We start from the raw sequence: 13,649 nt of genomic DNA on the forward strand, positions 1-13,649 counted from the left end.
TCTCCAGTTGCGGCTGAATTCTGACCCCAGCTTATAAAAATATATTTTTATTTTAATAATAAATTTAATGTTCCAAATGACCTCGTTCCTTAAATTTTGGCCCCAATTCCTTCAACTACTTGCTGTGGAACTAAAAATTCTGTAGCAATAAAGAATAAAATAATCACCAATCCCTTTGTGCATGTGGAATTTTAAAGAAAAAAAATGCTTTCCTTCTCCTTCACACACTCCCCAGAACATGTGCAAGGAAACGAAATTGTGTGAATATAATACCTGGAGCAAATAGCCAGTCTACCCACAATTAGTCATTAACTTTCTTAATTTGCACATGTCTTCTAAACAGGTAAAATGCCTTCATGGAAATTTAAATATAGAAAGGAATTTCTAAAATACTTTAACAAAATGTATTTTGTTTAATTTTTAATTTTTTAACATAATTATGACAAAGACACTTAAGTATAGGGAATAAAACAACAATTAATCACAACTTTAGCATAAGATATTTCAACATCAAAGGGATTTATGAATATTACCTAATTTGTTCTTCTAAAAATATTTTAAGATGTGGGTGTTCCACCTGATTAATGATCTTGGAAATATGTCCTTTAATTTGTTGCCAAGAGTATGGTGAGTACATATAAAAACCAGGATGTTAATACAGAAGCTACTGACATCAGCTTTTTCTTAACTTCATCAGACTATTTTAAAACAAAGGAGGATACAAACAACATGGAGAAGATCCAGAGGCTGTTCATAAAAAAGATTAAAAGCTTAGAAAATAATACCCACACAAAGGTTAAAGGGACTGAAATGAACAGCCAGAAAAAGTCTGAAGATACAATTTAATAAGTATGCAAGTGTATATGAAGGGTTCTTCCACAGAAAATAGTGACCAGCTGTTTTCCATCTTCAATGAGGGCAGAATAAAGGGAAACAGACAGATTGAAGCCCAAGGATTTTAGTTAAATAAAAGGGATGATTTCCTGTGTGAGTAATGACCATTGTAATGGCCACTGTGTGTCTATGGAAACCCTTTCTTCAGAGGCCTTTACAAGAAAGATTTTCATTTGTACGAGGAAGACTCCTATTTACATGCTTGTCTGTGCTTTTGCTAGTAAAAGAGGTATCCTATGACCAAAATACTACACTAACAGGTCCAAACCACTGTAGCCACACATAAGCTGGATAATTTGTACCTCTGTAAAGGAAAACCAAGGGCTGCTAACTACCCAGTATTATTATGGGTATTTGCACCCAGCTGCAGTGGGGAGCTGTAGTTTACTGTTGTCACCTTTATTGTTACGTCATGCGCTAGATCAATCTTAAAGATGCTTAAGATGCATACGGCATCAGTTAAAGATGCACACGGCATCAGTTAAAGATGCACACAGAAGTTTTTCATGAAAGAATGGTAAGATCTCTGATGTGGGAATGGGATTTCCCCTACATACTCTGGTTAATTGTTTCTCTGCAATCAAATTCCATCCTGAGCAATTTACTCCTTTGGCCCAAAGCTCTGTAATTTGAGGGGGAACTCATGAACATAAAACATTATTAATCATTTTATAATAACATATCTGATACTTTCCTAAAATAGGTTTGGGGAGGAAAAAGGAAGGAAAGGAACTGAACCAGGGCTTGGAGAGAAGATGTAACTAAGCAAAGAATGGGACATGGAAGATGTTGGTCAGAGCAAATGGTCTCTCACTTACAATTTCATCCAGGGACATTAGATGAATGAGGGAACAGGAATATCCAATGGTCAGTCTCCCCTTCTTGGTACCTCTCCTAAACCCTTTCTTTTAAAATCAATCTAGAACCTATTTCCAGGATAAACTCCTAAAAATCTGAAGGAGAACCTAATTTTTTCTCTCTTAGTAATTAAGTGAAACTACATAAATGTACTGTCCAAAATGAAACAATAAACTGTGATATATTTTAAAAGTCACTATGTATTACAGGCATATGAAAAGAAGACATTTTAAAAATACATATTCAATTACAATTACTTAACCCAATATTTAATCATTGATAAAAAAAAAGATAAACAGGTTATGAAAGGTTAATATAAATAAACAATGTAAAAACTAAACATGACCAGTTATTCCTCCACCCGCTCTTTTTTTTTTTTCTTTTTTTAAGTAGACTCCACACCCAATGTGGAGCCCAATGCAGGGCTCAAACTCACCACCCTGAGACCAAGATGTGAGCTGAGCTCAAGAGTCGGACGCTTAACGGACTGAGCCACCCAGGCGCCCCTCCTCTACCCATTCTTAATACAACATGGCCTCCGTTTTACTTTACCATCTGGCTCACTCTCTGCTGAATATGCTCCACTGTGTCTCCACCCTTCCTAAATATTCTAGGTAAGTTCTAGGCCCTAAGAGCCGAGTGAAACTGCTTATTTCCTCGTTCTAAAAAATGGTTATCAGTCCTAGCCACACCTCAGAAGTACCTGTACAGTTTTGCTGTTTTGATTTTTTGGGTTTTTTTATTATGTTAATCACCATACATTACATCATTAGTTTTTGATGAGGTGTTCCATGATTCACTGTTTGCGTATAACACCCAGTGCTCCATTCTGTACGTGCCCTCTTAGTACCCATCACCAGGCTAACCCATCCCCCAGCCCCCTCCCCTCTAGAACCCTCAGTTTGTTTCTCAGAGTCCATAGTCTCTCATGGTTCGTCTCCCCCTCTGATATCCCCCCTTCATTTTTCCCTTCCTACTATCTTCTTTTTTTTTTTTTTTAAACATATAATGTATTATTTGTTTCAGAGGTACAGGTCTGTGATTCAAAAGTCCTACACAATTCACAGTGCTCACCATAGCAAATATGTTTTATTGTTTAGAGATGCCCAGGCCCTACTCTGGTCTGCAGAACCCGCATCTCTGAGGGGCTACTGCTATGATGGACACTTGTGAGGTTGGTTACACGGACCCAGGAGCAGGATTTATCTTGTAAATCAAGCCCACTGCTCCGGCCTGTGGAGATCTCTGAGGATCCTGATCATGTCTTAAAATGTATTTTTATTTTGCTCCACACTTCATGTCATTTGCAATTCTAACAGACTTTCATTCTATATCTTCATCCAAGTTTCTGTAAAAATGTTGAGCCCAGCCAGGGCTGACGCCTAAGCCCTGAAGCATCAATGAGAAATCTTCTCGTTGACAATTTATGATTTAACACTATGGTTGACTGAAATCTAGCAACCGCCGCATTGCCTCCGGAGAGCTAAACACTGCATTTCCCAGAACTCCCTGCACCTTATCCTGAATAACGCACTTTCTCATGAGTGGGAAAGCAAGAGGTGAGGCAGAGGCCGTGAGCCTCTGGCAGGCGCGGTTACGAAGCTGTCAGGGCCTGAGAGCAGCACGCCAGCATCCAGTCACCAGCCTCCCAGGTGCAGGAGCACTGGTAGCGTTCACGTCCCGTAAGAGCAACAGGGACTGAGCTCAGTCTGTAGTACTGAACTCCAGAGGCCAGCGGCAGCCTCTGGATTCACTGCCTTCCTGATGACAGCAGCCGCAGGAGGTTCCAGGCAGGGTCGCTTCTGGGATGTAGGAGTCATTCCTGGAGGCCTGGTCTACACAGCCCTCTCCTCCAACCTTTTCACTGATTTCGTTAATATTCACATCTCTGACTTCAATCTCTTTATGTTTAAAACACCTAGAGCAGTTTCTGTATCCTCCAATCAACCCTGACTGATACAAGCCTATTTAGGTATAACCGTTCAACCCTCATAGCAGAACTATCAGCTACTTCATACTACACAGTGTCTACAAGGATCTCTTCAGAGACCTTGTCAAATACCTTTCCAAACTCCTAAAACACAATATCCAAACCCAGCACTTCCTCTGACCTAGAAGCTTAGCAATGCTGTCTAAAAAAGGAAATAATATTATTCTGAGATGATTTGGTCCCAGCAACCTATGTGGAGTTATAATAATCCAGGTCTCCTTTCCTAAAGGATTCATAGATGTTTTAGACTCCTGTCCAAGAGGGATGTCAAGTTCACCAGCCCCTGAGTAATGATATGATTTGGGGGCCAAACCTGGGTCTATCGACTGGTTCCACCGCTTACTTGCTGTGAGGCCTTGGACGAATCACTTCACATTGCCAAGTCTCAGTTTCCGTAGGGGCAAATGGTAGTAACAATGCTACGCTACAGGGTCCTTGTGGGGGGTCAGTGAGATCATGTATGCAAAGTCCTAAGCATAATGTTGGCCCATGCCAGACCCTCCACTGATGACAGCTATAATTTCAGAAATCCACACATTTTTTTCTGAAAATAAAAAATAATAAAATTCAAATTCACTCTTTCATGCTTCTGTGGTACTTTTTACCATCCTTCTCAAAGAGACATCAAATTTCACAAACAAGGTAATATAGTTCTCCAACTTGCAAGTTATCTCAACACATATTACTCATCATACTCCTACTTAAGAGATATCAGATCAGCTGAGTGCTCCCTCACCATTTCCTCCTCATCTTGCCATTCAAATCACTCACATTTATGTCTGTGCTACCTTGTTCATTTTGGAGGTCATTATTCTCTATAGAATCCCCTCTGGCTATCTTACTGAATAACTAGAGCTGGAGCAAGGTCTTGGAGGAGGCAGGGGAAGGTGGGAGCAAGAGTTTGCCTTGGGAAGGAAAAGGACAGAGCCACTGAGCACAATGGCTCAGCACGTGCAGTCCCAGGAAGAGCAGGCCTCCCTCACTGTGCAGGAAGCAAGGCCGGGCTCTCCAGATGCTCCAGCTTTCCAAGCTGTTGGAAGGCCAAACTGATGGGCTGAGCAGATGGAGATTATCCCTTACTGATGACCTATTCTGCTAGGTGCCGAATTTACCTACATTAATCCACACTCACACATATACAAACACAGACACACACAAAAAAGAGAAACAAATACACATCACTGAAGCTCAGAAAAGATGAACACAATTAAATGTGGTCTGACTTTAAATCCCATGGTCTTTTCACTACACCACATCATTTGGTCAGAAAATATTTAATGAACTTTTACTATTGTGCTGGATATCGCATTAAGCATTGGGAATACAGTGGGGAGTAAACAGATAATCACAGAGAAACAAGCAATGAGAACAGTGTGACAACTGCTATTCAGAGTAACAGCATGAAGTGAGGTGGCAGCCTGTGGGAGGAGCAACATCCCCAACCTGGGTCAGTAAGGGAAGCAACCCCTTAACTGAGCCTAAGAGGATGAATATGAATTAGCCAAGGAATCAGCAATCCAAACAGAGGGACTGGGCAGAACAAAAGCCTAAAGGCATGAAAGAGTATTTTAAGAGCTGAGGGGCTGGAAAAAGGCTGGTGAGGGAACAGTGAGCCACGAAAACGGAAAGGTGAGCAGACACCAGAGTGTCTACTGATTTTTAACCCATGCTGGGCTTTAAGAGCAGTGGGGAGTCACTGGAGAGCCATAAGTAAAAGAGAGATATGTTGAATTTGTGAGGAGTGCAGGGACCAAGAATGGAGGCAGGGGATCAATTAGGAAACCTTTCACGTGACAGACTATAAGGATCTACACTACAGAAATGCAAGCAGAGACGGTAGGAAGAGGACAGAGTTATTCAGGAGGCAGAACTCATGAGATGATGTTCATTCAGTGAGGGGTGAGGAAGAAAGAGAAGTTAAGGATGGCTTAATTTTTCTATCTTATACCAAAGTCTATGTCTAAAACATCTATATAGCTTTTCTACGTTCTCACGTGATAATGTTTAATTCTTTTCTCTATGAAGCAGAAAGCAAGGTCATCTATTGAAACTGAGAGGAGAGGGCGCCTGGGTGGCTCAGTCGTTAAGCGTCTGCCTTCGGCTCGGGTCATGATCCCAGGATCCTGGGATCAAGTCCCACATCGGGCTCCCTGCTCGGCGGGAAGCCTGCTTCTCCCTCTCCCACTCCCCCTGCTATGTTCCCTCTCTCGCTGTGTCTCTCTCTCTGTCAAATAAATAAATAAAATCTTTAAAAAAAAAAAAAAAGAAGAAACTGAGAGGAGAAGTGGCAGAAAGAAATTTTGTGAAGGTCTAAAATAGCCACTTTGTAGGAGAAAGAGTTGAAGGAGAGAAACAGGCCTCTAGGAAAGTTCTGAGGGCCCAAGTGGTTATCTTCATCTGTACAGATCTGAGATTGCTTCCATCAGCACTCCGCAGCCATGGTGAAGATGCATAGAAGATGGACAAACAGACTGATCCACAGTCACATTTTGCCGGGAGGGAAAAAGAAAGAGAATAGGGCAGAGAAGTTAAGGATATGAATGAGGGAGTGGCTAAAGCCAAGAAGCATAATCTCTAACCTGACTGGAGAGTGTGGCTCTTCCACAAATATCAACAGAGACAGTTCCCTCCCAGCAACTAGAGCTACCAATCCAGCCCCACCTCTGTAAGACCAGAAAGTTCCACCGCAGGAAACAGAACTGTGTAGATCTAAGCTGAACAAGGTAAAAGACCCCAGTCTTCTCTTTGCTGAAACAACCACTTTCCCAGAGCTACTCCCAAAGAAACAATCTCTATTATCTCAGAAATGTGATGACAATGGATTCTTGACCTTCCTCATCCACTCCTTCAGGATGCAAAGTCCCAAATGTTGATTTTCTTAATGACAACTAACCTGCTTATACCTACTGTCAAACATTCATAATTCCAACTGGATAAAACACAATATATAAGGATGGAGAGAGCCATCTGACTCTGGTGCCAGAGTGTAAAAGACCTGGGTTGCCAGGCAGAAGCCTGGACATCCCCTGGGCTCTGAGGAGGCCCCAGGGAGATGTGAGTGGGATCAGTGGGAGAGGGAGGGTGAAAGTGATGCCATCACTGCTGAAAACAGGTTTCGAGAGTTCTTCTGGAGACATGCCCTCATACCCACTTTTTTAAAAAACAGATCAAATTTTAAGTATTTTTTGTCATTTTTCTCTACTTCCCTTCAAAAGATCTTTTAATAACTTTGCTTCTGATCCCAGGCTCCTGGGATCGAGCCCTGCATCAGGCTCTCTGCTCAGCAGGGAGTCTGCTTCTCCCTCTCCCTCTATCTACCACTCTGCCTACTTGTGCTCTGTCAAATAAATAAATAAAACTTAAAAAAAAAAAATAACTTGTTTCCTAGAGTCATATCACCACACTTTTCAGAAGTAAGGAAAACAGGTCCATAATTTCTAGCTTCATGAATAAAAGTGTAAAAGAGTATGCAAACATAATTTAAACTGACAAGAATATATGATAGGGCGTCTGGGTGGCTCAGTTGGTTAAGCGACTGCCTTCGGCTCAGGTCATGACCCTGGAGTCCCTGGATCGAGTCCCGCATCGGGCTCCCTGCTCAGCAGGAAGTCTGCTTCTCCCTCTGACCCTCCCCCCTCTCATGCTCTCTCTATCTCATTCTCTCCCTCAAATAAATAAATAAAATCTTTAAAAAAAAATTAAAAAAAAAAAAAAAGAATATATGATAACTCATTTGAGACTCCAATGGAAAAGGTTATGGAAATCAGGATCTTCAGCACACAATATAACATTGTAGAGATTTTAGAAAATTAAAAATAATATGTTGCTATAATTTGGGGGGGGACAAAAATGCTAGAGACATATTAGCAAATGGGGCTTTGGTATGACATAACCTGAGAACTCATACCAACTAATCTAAGAAATTTTAAAGAAGATTTAGATCATGAAAAAAAAAAACAACTAAAACTAATTATGTGGTTTCAGGGTAAGTAAGTTCTGCCTCAATAACTTCTTTATATTCTTTACTATTGTTATACTATAGTACGAATAACCCTGTGGGTTACACTAACATCACTTGATTAGTTTCTGGGGAACGCATAAGTCCCACATTACAGAATGATGTCTAAATTGCAGACACTTAAAATACATGGAAAGTTGGCTCATGGGATTTAAAATCTGCTAAAGCACATAAACAAATGCAAGTATATAAGCCACTATCTGCTCAACTTAAAAATGAGCTTTCAGTAAAATCTCTGTGGCCCAAAAATATCATATTTAGGGCATAAAATTATAACATATATTGAATGATTTCTGTGGCTGTCAAAGCTAAAACTCACTACAAAAAATATGTGGAAATCTGTACTGTAATTTTAAAGTATGATGTCTGATAAATCGTCATCACATACCACTTCCTTGAAATACAATCCAACATGAATTAGATTGTATAAAAACTTGTTTTTAATAACCACTGATTATATGTTGACATTCAACTATGTGACTGCATAGAAAAAGTTGTTTATATAGTTTTGTAGGGAGATCAGTAGCTCTCTAGAAGATATAACAAAGCACTCAATGGTCCTCTAACTGGTCTGCTAAGAATGATAGAGTTTGACTAAAAGAATTTTATCAGCTGTGGAAAAGTGATGCTACATGCTAATGGGTAATATGTTGTAAACTGTCTTATCATAGGGTCTTTTTGATCTACAGGGCACATAGCTTGTACCCTACCACTAGCTGGCTTTGGAGGCTCCAAGACCATCCAATACCGTTGGGTAAGCATGTTCTGGATGCAGAATGCCTACTGTAGTCAGAAGCCTAGCTAGGAATACACGTTTCAGGCTGCTTTCCAGGGTAAAGGCTCAGGAGACTCACAGTTGTGGGAGATTAAAAATAAATTCATATCCCTTTCCCAGTTCCCACCTAGGAATAACTCTATGGCAATCTGCTTGCATTTTGTGCTTCATGACCCTCCCTTTCAAAGTCTACAACCATAATGTGCTGTATGTACTAGGGAATGTGAAGAAAGCAAAAGCAGTGAACAAATGGCTTGAAGCCATGAGGTAAGACTTACTAAGCAGCCTCATGGGGGGAGTAGCAAGAAGAAAACAGAAATGTCACAGAGGAAACTGCTTCCTATTTTCACTTTATAATAGAAGCAAATTCCTGAATATTTATAACTTGCCAGGCTATATAATGCAAGAAATCATGTATTACTGCTTTTGTGCCATTTAGAAGCAGTGCTGTGTAGTGGAGAACAGCCTAGTGCTTAGACTTTGACACTGACCACACGTGACTAGCGTAGTAGGGGGAAGAGGAAGGTCAGTAGGTATCAAAAGGTAATGAATCTGCTTTTGCCTCTAACTGTGAAATCACAATGTCCTACCTTGTTAACTGCAATATTAAAAAAGTTATACATACACAAAAAGAAATGCTAGTCTCTGAAAGTCTCTCTGTCTTCATCCCTCTGTAAGCAACAGAGATTAGAGAGAATGTCTCAATCGTCATTTTAGCCCCCTCAGCACGCCTGGCACAGTGCCTCACACATGACAAGTGGTAGTAAATATGCACTGAACTGAATTTTCTCCAGGAGTATCCCTGTCTCTTGATCCTTCTTTCTAGTGTTTCTTCTTTTCCCAAGCAAGCCCTTGTTTCTTCTCTTGGCTTGCACCTCCCTGCCATCTGTGGCTTAACCAATAATTTAGACAACATGAAATAATATTATGTTGTATTTATTGGAACAGACTTTTATGTTCACTTTTTTATTGGAAAAGTAAATGTTAGGATTGCTATCTTTTTATCTCTAAAATACTTTACAAATTAAATTAAGTTATGGGTTAGCATCTTTTAACAGAAAAAAGCTCCCTAACTCTAAGTTAGAGATGTGCTGCTTTCTGCTATACTAAAATTTTTTAAAAAATTTATTTATGCCATACTTTTTAAACTGTTAAATAATGCCCAGAAACAAAATTTTCCACAACTGGCTATAAAAAGTAAGAGAGAACTATCTTGGTTTCAACCGAAGTGTACTTTTAAATAGAAAATGAATATTCAGGGGCGCCTGGGTGGCTCAGTTGGTTAAGCGACTGCCTTCGGCTCAGGTCATGACCCTGGAGTCCCTGGATCGAGTCCCGCATCGGGCTCCCTGCTCGGCAGGGAGTCTGCTTCTCCCTCTGACCCTCCTCCCTCTCGTGGTCTCTGTCTCTCATTCTCTCTCTCAAATAAATAAATAAAATCTTTAAAAAAAAAAAAAGAAAAAAGAAAATGAATATTCAATAGGAAAAAGCCACATACTTTTCATAGTTCCATCTTCTTCTTCTTCATCTTCACTGTTTATAACCATGGTCCCCAGGTCAGATTCTAACATCGTGCTATTATGTTCAATCATGGTCTGGGCCCCTTCACTCATTGTGCTTGTGGCCTTCATTGTGCCCACACTCTCTGAGCTAGTCTTCACCATGGTGTGGGAATCCAGCTCATCTTCGTCCTGCAAGCAAAAATACTGCAATGAAGGAAGACTTTTCTGAGACAGCTGGATTTCTTCATTCTTAACAACATGACAAGCATATTATACTTTTTTAATTGAAGTATAGTTGACACACAATGTTACACTAGTTTCAAGTGTACAACATAGTGATCAAACATCTCTCTATATTATGCTATGCTTACCACAAGTGTAGCTACCACGTGTCACCATACAACACTATTACAATACCATTGGCTATATTGTCTATGCTACACCTTTCATCTCATGACTTATTTATTCCACAGCTGAAAACCTCTAGCTCCCACTCCCTTTCACCCCTTTTGCCCATCCCCCTCTTAATATTATTTATATAAACATTTTATAATTTAATAAAACATTTTACTTTTAATAATGAAAAATACTATTATAAGTACTAATTTTAATATAAAGACACACATACAAATGTTATCATAAGAGCCAAAGTTATTTATATATAAATATATATATAAATATATATATATATAAATAATCTAAAGTTTTAAGTAATTAAAGCTCAAGCAACAGAAATTGATGAAATAGAAGGCTGCTAGTTGTTTTTTAAAATGAGGATTAACAATCAAGAAATGGGCAGAAGACATGAACAGACATTTCTCCAAAGCAGACATACAAATGGCCAACAGACCCATGAAAAAATGCTCCACATCACTTGGCATCAGGGAAATACAAATCAAAACCACAATGAAATACCACCGCACACCAGCCAGAATGGCTAAAATTAACCACTCAGGAAATGACAAATGTTGGTGAGGATGCGGAGAAAGGGGAACCCTCTTACATTGTTGGTGGGAACATAAGCTGGTGCAGCCACTCTGGAAAACAGAATGGAAACTCCTCAGAAAGTTGAAAATAGAATTACCTTACCACCCAGCAAGTGCACTGCTAAGGATTTACCCCAAAGATACAAATGTAGTGATCTGAAGGGGCACTTGCACCCCAATGTTTATAGCAGCAATGCTCACAACAGCCAAACTATGGAAAGAGCCCACATGTCCACTGACAGATGAATGGATAAGAAAGAAGTGGTATATATACATATGATGGAATACTACTCATCCATCAAAAAAATGAAATCTTGCCATTTTCAACAATGTGGATGGAACTAGAGGGTATTATGCTAAGCGAAATAAGTTAATCAGAGAAAGACAATTACCATATGATCTCACTCTTATGTGGAATTTAAGAAAACAAAACAGACGATCATAGGGGAAGGGAGGGAAAAATAAAACAAGATGAAACCAGGGAGGGAGACAAACCATAAGAGACTCTTAATCATAGGAAACAAACTGAGGCTTGCTGGAGGGGAGGGGGTAACTGGGTGATGGACATTAAGGAGGGTACATGATGTAATGAGCACTGGGTGTTATATATGACTGATGAATCACTGAACTCTACCTCTGAAATAATAATACATTATATGTTAATTAACTGAATTTAAATTAAAAAATAAAATAAGAATTAAGATAGGTAAATTATCAAATGCAAAATAGAGAATATGGTAACAAAACAAATACAAGAGAGCACATTAAAGACAGAATATGTTGGCACTATTCTAACAGCCACAACATTTACATAACTTTGTACAAATGCCATTGGCTTTTTTGTTAAAATTATGATAAATATATATAACATAAAATTTACCATTTTAATAATTTTTAAATGTATAGCTCTGTGGCATTAAGTACATTCACAGTATTAATGCAGTCAGCACCAACATCCATTTCCAGAACTTTTTCATTATCCCAAACAGAAACTCTGTGCCCATTAAAAAATAACTCTCCGCTCCTCCCTTCCCCCAATCTCTGGTAACCTCTTTTCTGCTTTCTGTTATGATGAATTTGTCTATTGTAGATACCTCACATTAGTAGAAGCAACCAATATATGGTCTTTGTGTCTGGCTTATTTCACTTAGCATAATGTCTTCAAGGTTCATCCATGTTGTAGCATGTGTCAGAATTTCATTTAAGACTGAATAATATTCCATTACATACACACACACACACACCACACACACCACATTTGTTTACCCATTCATTTCTTGATGAACACTAGGTTGTTTACACCTTTTGGCTATTATGAATAATGCTGCTATGAACACTGGTGTACAAGTATTTATTTGAGTCCCTGTTCTCAATTCTTTTGAGTCTATGCCTAGAAGTGTAATTCTGTACCATATGGTAATTCTTTTTTAATTTCTTGAGAAACCACCAAGGTGTTTTCTACAGTTGCTACACCATTTTACGCTCCCACCAACAGTGCACAGAGTTCCATTTTCTCCACATCTTCACTGACACTTGTTCTTTTCTGTTTTTTTGAAAGCAGCCATCCTAGTGGATATGTGGTATCTCACTGTGGTTTGATTTGCACATCGCTAATGAGTAGTGAAGCTGAGCATCTATTCGTGTGCTTAACTGACCATTTGTGTATCTTCTTTGGAGAAATGTTTATTCATGTCCTTTGCCCATTTTTAATATAGGTTGTTTTTTGTTGTTGAGTTGCAGGAGATCATTATATATTCTGGATATTAATCCCTTAGCAGATAGATGATCTGCAAATATTTCTCCCCATTTTGTAGATTGTCTTTTCACTCTTTTGATGGTTCCTCTGATGCACAAAAGTTCTTAATTTTGATGAAGTTGAATTTATCTATTTTCTTTTGTTGCCTGTGTATCTTAAGTTGCCTTTTATTGCTTTTATCATAACCTAGCCATTAGTTTTTAAATGTAAATTCACAGAAGGATCAAATCAGTAATAGAAGTATGAACAAAAAATTGCTCTTTAGAATGTTCATCAAAGATAAACTGAAATAGGGCCAAAAAATAAACTAACAAATTCTGTTTGAGAGACCAAACAATCTGTTATTTGGAAAAACTTGATCATGCGGTGAAATTCATTTATTATCTATTCCACTTTAAGTAGAAACAAACAAGCAAAACCTAATTCTGACAGAGGTCAAATACAAATACAGAGAACAGGAACATCCATGTTGTTCTCAGCTATTTGACAGCCCTTTCTCTTCCTCAACCTGCATGATAAATTCAGCAGTATCTAAGTCTTTTGTGCTTCTTTCATGAGTCTCTTTTAGAAAACTTCTTCATTCTTATGCTTTGACTATCTAACATGTTGAAGACTCCCAAATCCTGAAATTTTCCTGACTTTATTTACTACTTAAATGCTTAAATGATGTTTAAAACTTGGCATTCCCAAATCAGGTATCATTTCATCCACCTCTTTAGTCTCTCCTCTCTGCTGCCATCCCCAAAAACAACTAATATAAAGCACAGAAATCTTCATTAGCTACCCGAGAGTAAAAAGTCAACAGGTCCTCTTAGGTTTATTCTCTCCTTGATTCCCCATATTCACTCAGTCAGCAAGTTCTTTTGCAGA

At 38.9% G+C, this 13,649-nt stretch overlaps 1 protein-coding gene across 2 annotated transcripts in view; it reads right to left on the bottom strand.

Moving 5' to 3' along the window:
• STK3 (serine/threonine kinase 3) overlaps positions 1-13,649 on the bottom strand; it is a 270,916-nt gene that overhangs the window by 71,784 nt on the left and 185,483 nt on the right. For both annotated transcript variants that reach the window (XM_006730240.3, XM_006730238.3), the window contains one exon: positions 10,034-10,226. In XM_006730240.3, coding sequence (XP_006730303.1) covers positions 10,034-10,226 — 193 coding nt within the window. The remainder of the gene's footprint in view (positions 1-10,033; positions 10,227-13,649) is intronic.

The sequence above is a fragment of the Leptonychotes weddellii genome, chromosome 4, assembly GCF_054177405.1.
Source record: "Leptonychotes weddellii isolate Sample4059 chromosome 4, ASM5417740v2, whole genome shotgun sequence".
In the NCBI taxonomy this organism is placed as follows: domain Eukaryota; kingdom Metazoa; phylum Chordata; class Mammalia; order Carnivora; family Phocidae; genus Leptonychotes; species Leptonychotes weddellii.